This window comes from Apteryx rowi, unplaced genomic scaffold (assembly GCF_003343035.1).
Source record: "Apteryx rowi isolate R43461 unplaced genomic scaffold, aptRow1 scaffold_920, whole genome shotgun sequence".
Lineage (NCBI taxonomy): Eukaryota > Metazoa > Chordata > Aves > Apterygiformes > Apterygidae > Apteryx > Apteryx rowi.
In genome coordinates this window covers 206,642-221,413 of record NW_020451228.1, presented here as the reverse complement: position 1 = coordinate 221,413, position 14,772 = coordinate 206,642, and the positions used below count along the sequence as shown (strand labels likewise).

The following is a 14,772-nucleotide window of genomic DNA, read 5'->3' as shown; positions in this document are numbered from 1 at the left end:
TCTTCTGTAACAGATGAAGCTTTAAGAAGGCCTCTGTAAAGGGGGGGGGGGGGACAGAACAGCAGCTCACAAAATGCTACTTAGCACAAATTAACCAGCATATTGGCTAATTAGGTAACATTTAGTTGTTCTTTTCCAGCCTGTAGCACGAGCAACGAACTAGGTATGTTCTTTCACTGAAGTACTGGTATCCTTACCCTTCAGAAGAGTCAAACTTAACATGCAGGCTATTTGAAATGACATCTATATTTAATCTTTTGAAGTTTTATGTTGTGAATGTAATAATTCCTTTTCTACAAAAGAAAAATCAGTATCTGAGGTATCTGAGATAAATACAGCCAATATTGTTTCTTTTATATTTGTGCCCAGCAAAGCATTTTATATATAAGCTGCAGAAATTCTCTTATTTCCAAAAGAAGTGAACATCTAATTCCAGTATGTAGTTACGTACTGTGCCATTCATTTTTTCAAGGGATGCACTACACACTGGAAGATATCTGTGATATAGCTTAAGAGTATCATGCCACATAATCAGCTTTAGCAAAGTTCTCCTCCAAGGATGTTTTAATTTTAACCATGGAGAGGCAGCAGTCCAGCAGTTCTATAGTACTGATTAATTTCCTTATGTGAATGTTTTATAAAGAAAATAACATGGTAAATTTTTGAGCTTCACTGAATAGAAAACAGCAAAATTCTATCTATGAACTTTAAAGAGGTCACTCTGAAAAACAACATTAAAGACACATTCACAGGATACTGGTTCTTAATATAGTGTCTTAATTATGTAATTAGAAGATGGCAGTTGCCTTATAAAATAGGGATTCATTTCAAACAAACATTATTACAGCACACCAACACAAGTATCCCAGCTTGGGGCAAAGAGCAACAGAGAGTTTTACAGCACTTGGGGGTGGGTAGGATCTTGACAGGGATAACCAACACCAACAAGACATGCTTAGTCTGCAACAGCCTCTAGGAATAAAACATGTCCCCCTCCCCCCCCTCCAGGCTTACCTAACAAAAGAAAGACAACTTTTTCACATTTCAGTTTATTAAAAATGGACACCGTAAACAAGACCTGTACAAAAACTATCCAAAATTGCCCAGAATTTGGTAACAGTTGTGGTGAAAAGTTATCGTCTTGGACCTCCTCTTCCTCTTCCACGACCTCTGCCTCTCCCACGGCCTCGGCCACGGCCTCTTCCAGCAACTGTGCAAATAAAACAAAAAGGATGAATCAAATGAGACCTAGAAACATTTGAATTTTGACTAAAACATTCTGTATCAAGCACAAACAACATTATGTCTCATCGCATGTAAGCAATAAGTCAGATATGAACTCTGGTAATTCTCAGTATATTCCAGACAGTATTTTCATATTTCGTATTAGATTTTTCAGCATACAACTTCCATGGACGACAGTTTATGTTTGGCTTCACTCGAGATAACAAGGGGATATAGTGGCACAGCTGGCCATTTCCAAATGTTATGATAGTTTGACGGAGTCCTGATTCCTCTTTTCTTTCTTTTGATAGAAGTCTAGTTTTTCAGAAAACAGAAGCAGAATATGTAAGACATTCCTGCACTTGGTCTACTATTCATCACAACACAGCAGGTTTATTACCACAGCTCATATTGTGTGTTTTATTTTTTGTTTGTTTGTTTTTTAGCACACTGGGAAAGGGAGGTGCCCATTTTAATACACTGTAAGATTCTCAAGTGCACTCTTTTTCATTTAGCCATGTGAAATGGCTGCATTTCTAAAGGATCCCAGCACCAAACAGTTCCTACTATTTTCAACAATGCCTCTACCAATTTTGTATACGATTATCCTACCAACATCCTGGCTCTGTGCTCCTTCCTTTTAAATACTACTATTTCATGGCATGGTAAAAGGAAAACAGATTCACAGAATAATTTAGGTTGCAAGGGACTGCTGGAGGTCATATGTTCCATGTGATGATAAAGTGTCATTTTACCCCAAATTCCTAAGGAAATAAGTCCTGTTCCATCAGGTTGCCAGGTGCCTCTAAAAACTTCTAAAATTACTGCTTAATTTCAGACAAACTTGTCAGTGTAGGGTTTGCAAAGGTATCAAGACACTTAAAATTTTGTGGAAGTGGGTGGTTAGGTAAGAGATGCACCCTACCGCCCACATTTAAGAAACAGGCCTTAACAGTTATTCTGTTCCATCTGACAGCATGTAGGTTAGAAACATGGTAAAGAAATGAAGGAGCAGAGAGACAGGACAAAAGTCTCTAAGAATCAAGACTTCATTTGTTTTGCCGATAACAGACTGACCCTTTGTAAAATATACTGAAGTATCAAAAGCCTGACTAAATGATTACAGCATCCACATGCACCAGTAGACAATTATGTCCACTGAGAAGCACCAGCACACTCAGGCCCACTGTGAAAGTGTCACACACCTCTCAGCCAGCATTCCTGCCTCCCATCAACATTTTCATTTGCCAAGGAGAGACCACGCATTAAAACTTTTGACACCCAAAGCATTTACAGATTAAGGTAAAGTGCAATGCAATACAGCTGAGAGAGCTTCAGCACAGTCAAGGTGCAAAAAGCGAGGTTCAGAAAAAAGCAATCCAACCATGTTCCAACTTCACCATGTGGTCGGTTTATTTTTAATGGATGCAAGTGGAGCAAAACCCTTCCAGGAGCTTCATACTCGCTCTCAATGAAGACTGCAGCCACAACAATTTGCGCTTTGGAAAGTACAGACCTGAGGGTGCCTCATACCATTTCAATAAGGTAAACACACTACCTCTGACCAGTTATAACGTACACATGGGTCAAAGACTGCAGATCCAAATACTCAAACACCAATTACAGGAGAAATGAGAAGACATTATTTCAGAGCATAATTAAGCTTTCACTTAAAAAAATTATTTAAAAAACACCAAGATCAAGCATTGTGCAAAATTGTTATTGCCTGAACACACACCTACAGATTTCCTGGAGTTTATTAAATGTTAAATTTTAATAGCATGGACTAAAACTGAAGTATTCGCTATACTGTTAGGTTTGTAAGGAAAGGTTTTTGCTCAACAGCCTTTCGAGAAAAACTAAATACAATTCCCGGGAAGACCACATACAGTGGAACACTGGAAAACTACTCATGGGAATACAGTGTAGACTCACTGCGATTCCAAATTCCCTCAAATTCAGTTCTCCTACAGTTTATTTTTACCCACTACCAAGCAATATTTCAGCTAAGTATCCAGCACTGTTCAAGAGGCCATTCTGTACTTTCTTATTAGGCTATATGAAGTTCCCCATACAAAGTGGAGAAACACAGCAGACATTTTGAGAAGAGGAAATGTAAGCCTTTTCGGTGTCACCTCTGAAAATGTGATAGGTTAATATTTCTTCAAGCTTAGAAATATTTGCATTTTTTACAYGGACATATGATGAGCTATACATCATTTCACACGAAAGGAGATCTTACAGATGCTAAGAAGGAGGCAAGGCAGACTTGCAATATCAGTATCAAACCATCAAACAAAGATGAAAGAACTAGCCGCCAAATGCAGAAATTAAGATATTCTAATCAGATGTTTTACAGGATGACTGCAGAGTCAAAGTACTAAAACGCATACACTGACCCAAAGCCAGCCAAAACCATTGTTGCGTAGCGTAGAACAAAGAAAGGGGACTGGGAAATCACAAACTAACCTGCTTCTCTTTTCTTGGATTTGACTTTGGGTTCAACATCCACTAGCAAGGTATCCAGCGGCAAACTGTCTGGCAGAATGAAGTAGCGAATGTTATTCCCTCGAATACTCAGGGTCTCCAGCTGTACAGGCTCTCTGTTCTTCAGCGTCATTTTCACTGCTTTGAGGTGCGTATTCATACTGACATCCACTCCTGAAACAATAAAAGTCTTATTTCAGGGATGAAGGCGTACAAGATGGTCACTTTTGGCACAATGGGCCATTTTTTAAGTATACACCTGCTTCTAGATGTATGCTGTTCATTAACACTCGCTTCTGGATCTATGCCATTCACTAATTAAGCCTCCAAGTGAACATAAACACGTCTTTTGTCTCTTAATTTATGCTGGATCATTCATTAGTAACTGTCCTCAACAACTTACCGTACATTTTTTGATGGAAGATCCATTTACTACTATCTGTACAATACTATCAGAGATCTTCATCTAGATCTAAGACAGGCATAGCAATTTTGTAAATGATTAAAATGGTTCCTTTGAGCAATAAATAAACTACCACTTATTACAGAAGTTCAATACTAGCTTTTTTACTTTAAAAAAAGCAAGAATACCTCTGAGGAGGAAGAAACTGATCATTTCCTCTTTCTGTAAGCTTTGAAGAAGTCCAGCTGTCAAAGCAGCATTCATTTTCTGATAAAATACATCTTATAGTAGTTTACTGTCTTCTTTAAAAGTACATAAAATACATTACGGTAAGGGACAATCATTGCTGTTACTAACTCAGTGCTGAACAGCTGACCCACAACAGCTCTTTGCTCCCCCATGGAACCGTTACTGTATCCACTGTGCACAGTAATATGCACACTCCAAAACAATCTCAGCTGGGTGCATATACTGAGTAACAGCCATAAGAAGTGTCATCATTCAATCCCTATATTAATTTTGTTTTTGAACATCACAAGCCTTCCATGGGATTTGATCTCTAACTACAAAGATCAAAGTGAGATTAATTTTTCCAGAACGAAAAATTTAGACAAAAGATGTATAATTTACAAATATCCACTAATTCAGTGACGGGGCACCCACACAAGCAAAATTTTTAGTGTATTCAAAGTGTGTGTACAAACAACTCTGTGAGCTGAAAGCAATTATTGTCTCATTTCACAAATATGAAAAGACAAACTGGAAGACAAGTGTTTCACCAAGGCAATAATATAAATGAACACTCGACCAGAACCGGAATCACTGTGCTGTGCCTTTAAATGGTGTTTCATACTTTTATGAATTCAGCCTAACCACCAAAGGAGCTTAGCAGAGCTCCAAAGTTCACAGCAAACGCACTTGTGACCTCCAAGTATTTCTTCTATCCCCCCACACCAATTCTAGATCTAGACTTAAAGAAAACAGTTCTCCAACGTCTGTAACCCACCTGATCCGTCTCCTTATTTGTGTAAGGTATGTGTAACATAAACCCTGCCCCTTCAGCGTGCCTGCTCTGGCCAGCTGATACACTGGGAGGAACAGGAGATTTTGCAGATGTCACAGCAAATATTAACACGGCTTATGCACCAGTGTAAAGGGAAAAGTGTCACTTCAAAAATATGGGTTCCACCCCAAGCTTTTACAGACTCTTAGCAGGACACAAGGCTTTGGTCAATAACTCGGCCTGCAAGAGCACCAAGGTCAGCAGGAGACATTGTTTGCCTCCCACCTAGTTGTGTTTGATAGAGCATGCTGCAATCAGATACCAGGGTGGTGCATTCAGGTACTAACCAAAGCTGATGGACCTGGCTTGCAGAATAATGCCACATTCAACAGTTTTTAACCCTGCCAAATCTAAACAGATTGCTACTGGCCAAAAAAGAACTTCAGCAATTGCCAGAAATACAACTCTGCAAACTGCCAAATTTGAACTTTGCTACAAACAACGTCAGGGCAGAAGAGCTTCTAAAAGCAGTCTGGAGTAGGGGAAGGAAAGGCGACCAAGTTCATCAACTTATCCACAAGAGTTTGCTTTATTAACAACAGCATAACCCACACATATACACCTGACTGTCCCTGAAGTAATTCTAACATGAATATTCTCAGAGCAATACCAGTCTCTGACATTATGAAAGCAAAAAAAAAGTCCACATATATTTAAAAATATGAAAAACTGATATTGATAATGAACCATAAAGGCTTACCCCATAGCTTTCAGTTCAGTGATATAAAGGTGCACACTCATTTTATAGTTAGCACAATTTATAGATTATGCCCCTCCCTAGACATTAAAACACAAATTTAGGTGATTACATGATAAACCTCTGACAACAGCTGGGAACCAGATTCTTGACACCAGGATTCCTTTTTGCCCAGTATCCATCATCAAGCTACATGTTTTCAAACCAGTTTCATGAAATTAATGCAAGTTTATGTAAAGATACATTCCTATACCAAGTCACCTTAAACAGAGCAAAGATACACTCAAAAGAAATAATTCTCTTTTAGATTAAAATCATCTACAGCCTATGTGAACATTTAACATTTGCCATTTATCTGTCTACCACAGACAGAAAAAAATCCTCTGTGGGTGGCTCTACTATAAAGTTCTTACATGACTATAGCTTACAACAATTTCACAAATCAAAATCAGATGTACTGAAACGTCTTACAGAGATTTAACTGCATACCACTGCCAGCTTGATATGGTGGTAAAACTAGCTTACCAACATTATCATGCTGCTAAAATTCTGGGAGTAGATCATGCTTACTTCAGATTTGCTAACAAAACAGTTTGCAAAAGTTTACTTCATTTTTCCCTAAGCTTATTTGTAAACAAAGCCCAAGAGACCATCTGACTCAGAGGCTCCCAGCAAGTACTACAATCAATCCACTGTCTCCCAGCAGCGCTTTATGAACAGAAAGTGTATTACAAAAATATATCAACAGCGTAAGTTTGACCACAGGTGAACTGGCCCTGCTACCAGGCCAAAGATGATGGTTGTCTGCAGAAAGCTGGCTGGTCAAAGTTCTTCGCTGTATTTCTAGTAGCTCCTGCAAACGTCCGGACTCTTCTGCCAAAAACACACCTGATACTTGTAAAAGGATACAAGCTAGAAGGATCATCATCTGTTTCTACCAGAGAAGGTCCCCACAACAAAGAGTACGAAACAAAAAAGCTCAAACCAAACCACAATTGCCAATTATCAGCAGAAAAGGAACAGCGATACGCTGCCACAGTCTTTGCCGTCAGGCCATACCTGTGATAGTTCCATGCACCTGTGTCCCATTCTTCAGTTCGATGGTCACAGTCTCATGACTGAGTTTCATTAAAAACCTAGAAATTAAAAAAGGTTTCTTTTTTTACTCCCACATGAAGCCTGAGCACGCAACATCAAAGAATACCCAATATTAGAGAAAACCGAGGCACGTAAGCGCCCGCACCTCTCACGTTTACAAAGAGAACGCTTCCAGATCTCGCGTTTAGTTAACGCAGTGCGCGAGAGCACGATGACACAACCCCCCCCCCAAACGGCGGATCCTGCCCCGCGGCCGCAGTGGGCAGACTGGGCGGCTGCTACTTAACCCCGCGCTCGCACCCGCGCGCTGCCCCCGCCGCGTTTCCCCAGCAAGGCCAGGCCTTTCCCCGCAGGACCCCGCCGGGCGTTTAGGCCTCAACGGCCGTCGGGGGAGGGGCGCCCGCGAGGCGACCGTTAGCGCGGGGGCGGCGCCGAGCGCGGCTCTCTTYCCCCCCGCCGCCGCCAGGCCCGGCCGCCTCCATCCGCCTCCATCCGCTCACCTGACGAGCTTCATGGCGGCGGGAGGCAGGCGCTGCGGCCCGGCGGCCTTGCGCGGGGAGCGGCGGCGGCGGCCCCAGCGGGCAGAGGAGACCTGGGGCGGGCGGAGGCCTCCGGCGAGCAGGCCGCGCCGCCACTAGCGCCAGGAAGCGGCAGCCGCCGAGCAGAATGAATGGGCGGAAGCGGCGCCGCGCAGACGCCGGAAGGGGCGGCCCCGCCCCCCAGCAGCGCGAGGGGAGGGCGAGGGGGAGCTTAAAAAAAATCTCACTCTCTATATATGTATTTTTTTGTCATTAAAGTACGCCAGGATAAATAGGGCCAGGTAGAATAACCAATAATAGGACTCCAGTCACAGCTCGGAGTTAGTTTTTCCTTTATGTAGTACCCACTGCCACCATCAAAAAAAAAAAAATCCCTGAGGTAAAAATCGTTGATATAAACAGTTTGTCTCATAAAATGACTGTTTCTGACATATGAGATGACCTAGGCCCTAAGGATCAATTGGGGATGGTGAAAAGCCACCCCCTATCCCCCACCCCTCCGAGATTATGATGGGTGGTGGGATTTGACCACAGGGGAGCAGGGAAAGAGTAAGTGCCTTCCCCCCACCCTTTTTCTTGGATTTCCTTTTTTGCCTAAAAGTTTAATGAGAGGAAGAGAAAAGAAACAAGACACAGGAGAGAGAGCGCATGCACTTAAATATGAAAAGAATCCAAAAAAAAAAAAAAAAAAAAAAAAAAAAAAAGGGCTTCAAGTGGAAGTAGATTCACAAACAAATGCTACTGCACTTCATTTCCTATTTGTAATGTAGGGAGTTCTGCAGCTACATTTGCCTTACATTTCAGGCACATATTTCAATATCTTTCCAAGATGTTTCCTAGTAAAGTTGCTCTAAAGTTTAAAGTTTAAACTTTGTCATCTTTTTGGGGGGGGAGTAAAGAACTATTTGCCCCTTTTTAAACTAATGGCTTCAGGACAAATTTGTTCTACCAGTATAAAATTTTACTAGCAAACATTGTGTATGAATGTGCACATCCAGTCATCTAAATTTTAAATAGGGTCAAGCTCCACTAAATACTAGTCTAGACTATTATTTCCTTAGTAATTCAGAAACAGCCTGTTCAGAGCCTCTGCCTTTAGACAAGTGCATTTCTCAAGGATTTCACAGCTTCCAATAAACCCATGGGTTTGTCTAACATACTGCAACACAAGAATGGAAAAAATACAAGAAAAACCCTGAGGCCTATCTGCAGTAAGGGAGGGAAAAAAGATAGTGACTTGAATTTTCATCTCGAGTGCCTATTACTGTGACTGAAAAAACAAAAAAAAAAAAACCCCCACACACATCCAAAATTAGTCTTGTAAGGGAAGAGAGAGGGAAAGCCTTGAAAAGTGAGAAGAGGTGAGGCTTGCAATTAATCCTAAGAAAAACCCACCCACAACAGTTCTCTGAAATTTAAGATACAGAATTGGCAAAGAAGAACAGAACATGATGCTAATGAAAACACTTGGTGTTGGGTGCAAGATCATCAATATTTAAGCACTGAAACAGCAGAATCTTTATATGCTATGAACTGCAACAAAATGGAAGCATCCTTCTTGGTGAGAAATGGTTCTTAAGGAACAACTTGGAAAAAGTCCACTCCGAAACACTAAATGCAATTGACAGTATATAGAAAAGTTGGACATTTTATTGTCATTTATGAGTACACCGTTTGTGATTTTAGAAATACAGACTCTTTGCAAAGCACTGAAATACAGATGCCCTTCGACTTTGAAAACCTACATTATTCTATGTCTTACAACATGTTTATACTAGCAATTCAAGTTTGGTCTTTGTTGCAAGAAGTTCTTCACCAAAGACGCAAATATCTAGTTACAGACTGCAAGACAATTGAAGCAAGTTTCAAATGCCACCTGCCAGTGAGCCATAAACCCCCAGTACTTTAAGATATTTAGTCTATGATGTTCTTATACTTTATATCCATTATGGAGTTCATGTCGGAAAATTTTAAGTTAGAGGATTTTCCAGTTAACTGTTTCAACTGGTATTTCCATTACAGCATCTAAAAGCAAACAGATACTTTGCAATTACTAGTGCTTATGAACAGATTATGTTTAAACAAAACCCAGAGAGGCCTCCAGAAACATTCAAGGTTAAAATGAACAGTTAACAATTGCAAAAATCTGTACATATTTTCAGTTATAACACAACGAAACACTGCAGTATCAGTGTTTTTGTGTTCTAGCTTCAATAGTAACAACTGTGCTAGCCCTAGTATTCTACATGTTTCTCCCTTCTCCCCATTTAAACTTTATAATTGCAATCTGAATATACAGCTGTACTTACAGGAAATATTAAACAATGCACAGCGCCTTAAGCAGGTTTCATGTCTGGTTTTGAACAAACCATATAAAATAAGTGACAAAATAGTTTAAAATTGGTCCTTGATTAGGATTACTTATTTTTATACAGCTTGGAAGCACTAAGTTTAAAGACACACATTTATTGTYAATCAGCACAAATTATTTTGTAGCTTAGTTTTGTTTTGTTTTTAAAGAGTGTGTTACAACATCATGCATGAAAAGCAAGCTATTGCTCCCAAGTGCAAACATGGCGTTTAGCCTAACACTTTCTCCTCAGGTTGTTACTCCTTCTTCCATAAATTATTCTAACATAACCAAAAAAAAAAAATACAGAAGCAGCTGACTAGCAAAACAATATGAAGTTCATCTTTTATCTTGTGACCATTCTTAAAATAGTGGTGTACTTTGGACCTTTAGCATAAGGAGGGTTCAATAAACACTGCAAAGGAGTTTACATTCTTTGATTTCATTTACATCTTTAGAAAGAAGATTCTATATCTTAACTCTCTAACTAATGAATCGTCATCTAAAGACTGCAGTATTGAAACAGTGCAAGACATTTGCAACTTCAGAAGCATCCAAAAACATTGTCCTTTCACCCAAACAATGATTAGTAGAATATTGCATCAGTCCTAGATAAGACAGGACGCAAAGCTCATTTTAGAAGAGAAGCATTAGGATTCAACAATCCTTTATATTTAGTGAAAAATACATAAAAATGCACAAAGGACTCCTTAACATGGACTTTAATTACAACAAATATAATCCAGCTGTAAATCTAAGAACAAGTTATTGGCATGAAGCCATATTTGCTCAAAGAACATGATCAGACCCCTCTTTTATTAATACTTCAACATCTGGGTATGTTGACACATGAACAGAATCAGAGCTCTCTCCTGTCAAACTAGAGATCAAAAATTTAGCTGAATCTACCCAGGTGGACTGTGAACTTATCCAGCCCATTTGTAGCTTATAACATTCCAGATATCACAAAGCTGACTTTTATCTTTGAATTATCTTGGTGCGGGTGGAGCCTCCTCCGCTAATGCAATATTCCAAAGACCATTGCAACTAAGACTGTAGAATCAGATCTCAGCTGAAAGCTACCACCACCAAAGACAACATTTACTTTCTCCCTGTGCTGCCAAGGATGAGCATTAAAAAGACCACTATTCGGTGTGGAAAGCAGGTCAGTAGAGACTCCAGCTGTGGCTCAAGGAATCCTCTGTACCAAGCCGCTTTCCACACACACAAATTCAGTCCATCTTCTCTTTCTGGACCAGTTTGGGTGCATCTACAAAATCCTTGCCGTTGTAAAGGATGATAGCAAAAGTTCCAAAGCTTGCACTTCCCCAGAACAGCACATAGGCCAGTGTCTCAGTCCATGTATCACCTGAGAAGAGTTGATAAACAGTTCAGTTTGTTACCTCTCATTACCAATGAGAGTATTCTAGTACAACAGCAAAATAGTCCAAGCCCTCCCACAGAGATCTGCCATCAAATGAAGTTGAAAGCATTTCCGCAGGTACTAGGGGCTTTTGTTAAACCATTTTTATAACTCCTTCCACAGAAGCTGACAAGCCACGGCTATTTGTTCTTAAGCTAGCATTCTGCTGTTTGCCACACAGAACTCCAAGAGCACTTGAAACACACAGCTACAGAGGTCATGGAGTCAAGTACTCCGCTGGCACTCATGTTACAAAATTCAAGGCAAAGGCAAAATGCAAGAACTGCACGATTTGCAACACAGATTTAGATTAAGGGGGACATCTGTCAGAGCAAGTCTATGCCTGCATCTGACTTATCTGGATTGCCTTTCTGCCCAGAATTAGGTAGGCATTTGTAAAGGGATTCATCCAGCCTATAATAAAACTAGATGTCCAACTTAGGTGCAACTGACTCGGTGTTTGGGCAATTAAATCACACCTAAATGACTTCTAAAGTTTTGGCTTTATTTTCTATAGTACCTCAGTTTTTCCACATTAATGATGTAGTGCTGACCCTCAGTCTCCAGAGCCATGCTCAGATACATTTTAGTATGACTGAGAAACAAGCAAATATATACTAAATTGTTTGTTTATTAAATGGCTGTTAGAAACTAACAAAGGAAAAAAGAAAAAAAAAAGAAACCCAACACACAAGCAAGATAATTTTGTGAAGTTACACTAAATAGTGACTTACCAGCCATTAGCAAGCAAATAATGCACATAGAGAAAGCAACCACCATAATAATAGGCAACTAAGGAAAGAAAAAAAGAATAATTACATGATATAATAGAACATACATTACTTAATATCCTTTAAGATTGGTGGTACTGCAAAGCTATTTACTTGTCTTGCAATAAGGTTGTTTCAATTATTGATGAAGTACAAGTGTAAAATTTTGGATGGCTCTAAATTCGTAAAGGTGTGTTCAATAATAAGTTGAGAATTCAAAATTTATCTTCTACTATATTAGAAGAGGGGCGAACTTTTTTTTTTTAAAACACGTATACATGAACCACCAATTAAACCTCTAATATCCCCACCCCATTTCACTGCATGATATACACGGGGGAGGATGGCAAAAAAAATTAAGATTTCTTTATGTTACATTCTACGCTTCTGTATGAAGTATGAGATGAGATCTTCACAAGCTTCTTCTACTAGTCACCATCAATGACTGTTTCCTTCTGCAGAATTTCTCCCTTTCCACTTGATGAAGCAGATTAAAAAAAAAAAAGCAAGCTGTTTTTCAATACCTCAAGGACACTCCATTTTCTGTCAAGGGAACAGTCTGGGTTTAGTCCTATAAGCAGGCATCATAGAAACATAACCAGATTATAGGGACACTCCATTATTAAACAGACAATTTCTACTTAGTCTTACTGAAGCAAGTGACTAAAAGGTTACATCTGTTTCTCCAAGCATGAATCAAATCTCCATACTTACAGCTAAGAACTTCCAATCTTTCTTGACATGTAGAGGACTCGCAGGTTCTACTTCATCCACGGAATAATTACCAAGAAAGAGATCAATAGCATCCTGGAAAAAAAGAGAGCAAGAATTACAATGCATAGCAGTGTTTATTAAATATATTTCCCTATAGTTAAAAGCCCAACTTACTTGTCTAAATCCATCAGAAAAGTTATTTTTGTAGTAACGTATTAATGAGTTCCAACCATCCATAATTAAGCCCCACTGAGTTCTTTTCCCAGTTCTGTAAAAAGAAGTTTTGAAAAATATATTTATAATATAATTATAAATTCAAGCAGAATTTCAGATTTAGTCTTTCATTATTCAAAAGTATACTAAGTTTAATGCATACCTGCATGAAAATACAATTATCCAGTGCTGCCTTGGCACTATTACCATACAGACTTAGAACAAACGTTATCTGAAGTTAAAGTTACACTTCTCTCCCTCCCACAACACAAATGTATTTTGAATAGGCCCTACTTTCCTGATTTTATTTCCAGATTGTCTTTTTTTTTTTTTTTAATTACGGTGAATAATAATGCTCTTCTGTAGATTTTAGTCTCACATTTTACCAGCTGAACTGCTGCAAAACTAATTAACAGTCTGAGTCCAAAATAGATCTGTTCAGATACGAAGACTTGAAAGAAATCCCCAAACATGTACAAAAACCCAGAAAGCCTCTACAGGAAAAGTCTGACTTGCCTTGTGTAATCTGTCTTTAAGGCACCAGTTCCAGCATATTGTTTGGCACAAGCATTAGCATTATCAGCCCATGCTGTGAACAGGAAGAATTAAGAAAAGATTAAGGAAGTAATGTACTCTATTTCAAAAGAAAAGGGGGGAAAAAAAAAAAAAAGACTGTTTAAACTCTATAAACAGCCTACCATTTTTGTAGATTTTCTCAAAGTCTGCTTGCTCTTCAATTCTCTGTCCAACATGCAGAACACCTAGTCTCTAAAACAGAAAGCATACTGCAGCTCACTAGAAATTCATTAGAAAAATTAAGATTTGCTTTCAAGAAGAGTTATATTCATTGAACTACAATCTGGCCAATGGATTTCAAATAAGACTATGTACTACAGCAACTCAAGTATGCAAGCTCTTACTGAGGCGCTAAATTACATTTCAATTCCAAACAGAAAGCCTCCCTCCTCTTACAAGTTGCTAACCAAACAGCAGAGTCAAATACTGACCTGAAGCTGGGCTTGAAGAGATCGGCGTGCTAACAAGCTCTGAATCACATTAGTCCGATCAAGGCAGTCCATGCAATTACTACGGAATATTCCTTCCTGCTGAGTCACAATTTTACCATCGGAATCAACTAGAAAATAACTAACACATACAATCCATCTAAGTATTTACAGATAACAGTACATATAAAGTGCACATTTTCACAAGTATATGCTCTAGCAGCCAGAAGATGCAGTTCTCTTGAGTGTATGATGAGTTATTTGCCATGTCTTTGAACTATGATGCCTCCCCGAATTCTTTCTCTATCACTCTTTTCCTCAAAGGTACTGAAAAGCAGCATCAGGATGCAAATGTTTAGTTATCTCAAAGCTACTCACTATTTAGATAGCCAGCCAGCCAGCCAAATTGAACTACGTGTCACTAGGAAGAAAGGCAGCCTCTCCTGCAACATCAGTGACTTATATTTATGGTTTTCAGCATGGTTATCAAGATCAGAGTGTAGCAGCAGAAGTAACCAGATATATACCTGGTCACCAGCTTCAGTCCAGTCACCCCTATATATAGCCATACAACTTGTTAGTCATGTTTCCTCCAGAAAGGTATTCAAATCTTGTAGGACAATCTGTTATTGTCACTTTTTAATCATTTTTCTCTCTGATATATGAACATCCGGGGGAAACAGATATTCCCCCTGCCCTTGCAACTGCATATGCTCATCACCACCTCAACCTTTTTAATCAGCTAAACCAGGCATTTCTCCAGTGACACTAAAAATAGCTTGAATTT

At 39.3% G+C, this 14,772-nt stretch overlaps 2 protein-coding genes across 7 annotated transcripts in view; both read right to left on the bottom strand.

Moving 5' to 3' along the window:
- Positions 1-1,010: 1,010 nt before the first annotated feature.
- SNRPD1 (small nuclear ribonucleoprotein D1 polypeptide) lies at positions 1,011-7,577 on the bottom strand. Of its 2 annotated transcripts, none has more exons than XM_026091775.1 (4): positions 7,473-7,577; positions 6,934-7,010; positions 3,694-3,885; positions 1,011-1,210 (listed from the first exon to the last, which is right to left on the bottom strand). In XM_026091775.1, the coding sequence occupies exons 1-4, from the start codon at positions 7,484-7,486 to the stop codon at positions 1,134-1,136; spliced, it is 360 nt and encodes a 119-aa protein (XP_025947560.1). In that variant the 5' UTR covers positions 7,487-7,577; the 3' UTR covers positions 1,011-1,133. The 2 variants fall into 2 exon arrangements, with proteins under 2 accessions (XP_025947560.1, XP_025947561.1); XM_026091776.1 differs by lacking the exon at positions 7,473-7,577 and adding an exon at positions 7,273-7,350.
- A 1,550-nt stretch (positions 7,578-9,127) lies between these two features.
- Positions 9,128-14,772, bottom strand: part of SACM1L (SAC1 like phosphatidylinositide phosphatase) — a 33,207-nt gene continuing 27,562 nt past the window's right edge. For 4 of the 5 annotated variants that reach the window (XM_026091750.1, XM_026091749.1, XM_026091751.1 and 1 more), the window contains 7 exons: positions 13,989-14,127; positions 13,680-13,749; positions 13,498-13,570; positions 12,943-13,036; positions 12,769-12,861; positions 12,019-12,076; positions 9,128-11,230 (listed from right to left, as the gene is read on the bottom strand). In XM_026091750.1, the coding sequence (XP_025947535.1) occupies positions 11,094-11,230; positions 12,019-12,076; positions 12,769-12,861; positions 12,943-13,036; positions 13,498-13,570; positions 13,680-13,749; positions 13,989-14,127 (664 nt within the window). In that variant the 3' untranslated portion in view covers positions 9,128-11,093. Of the gene's footprint in view, positions 11,231-12,018; positions 12,077-12,578; positions 12,626-12,768; positions 12,862-12,942; positions 13,037-13,497; positions 13,571-13,679; positions 13,750-13,988; positions 14,128-14,772 lie in introns of all 5 variants that reach the window. The other variant, XR_003257871.1, reaches the window with a different exon arrangement.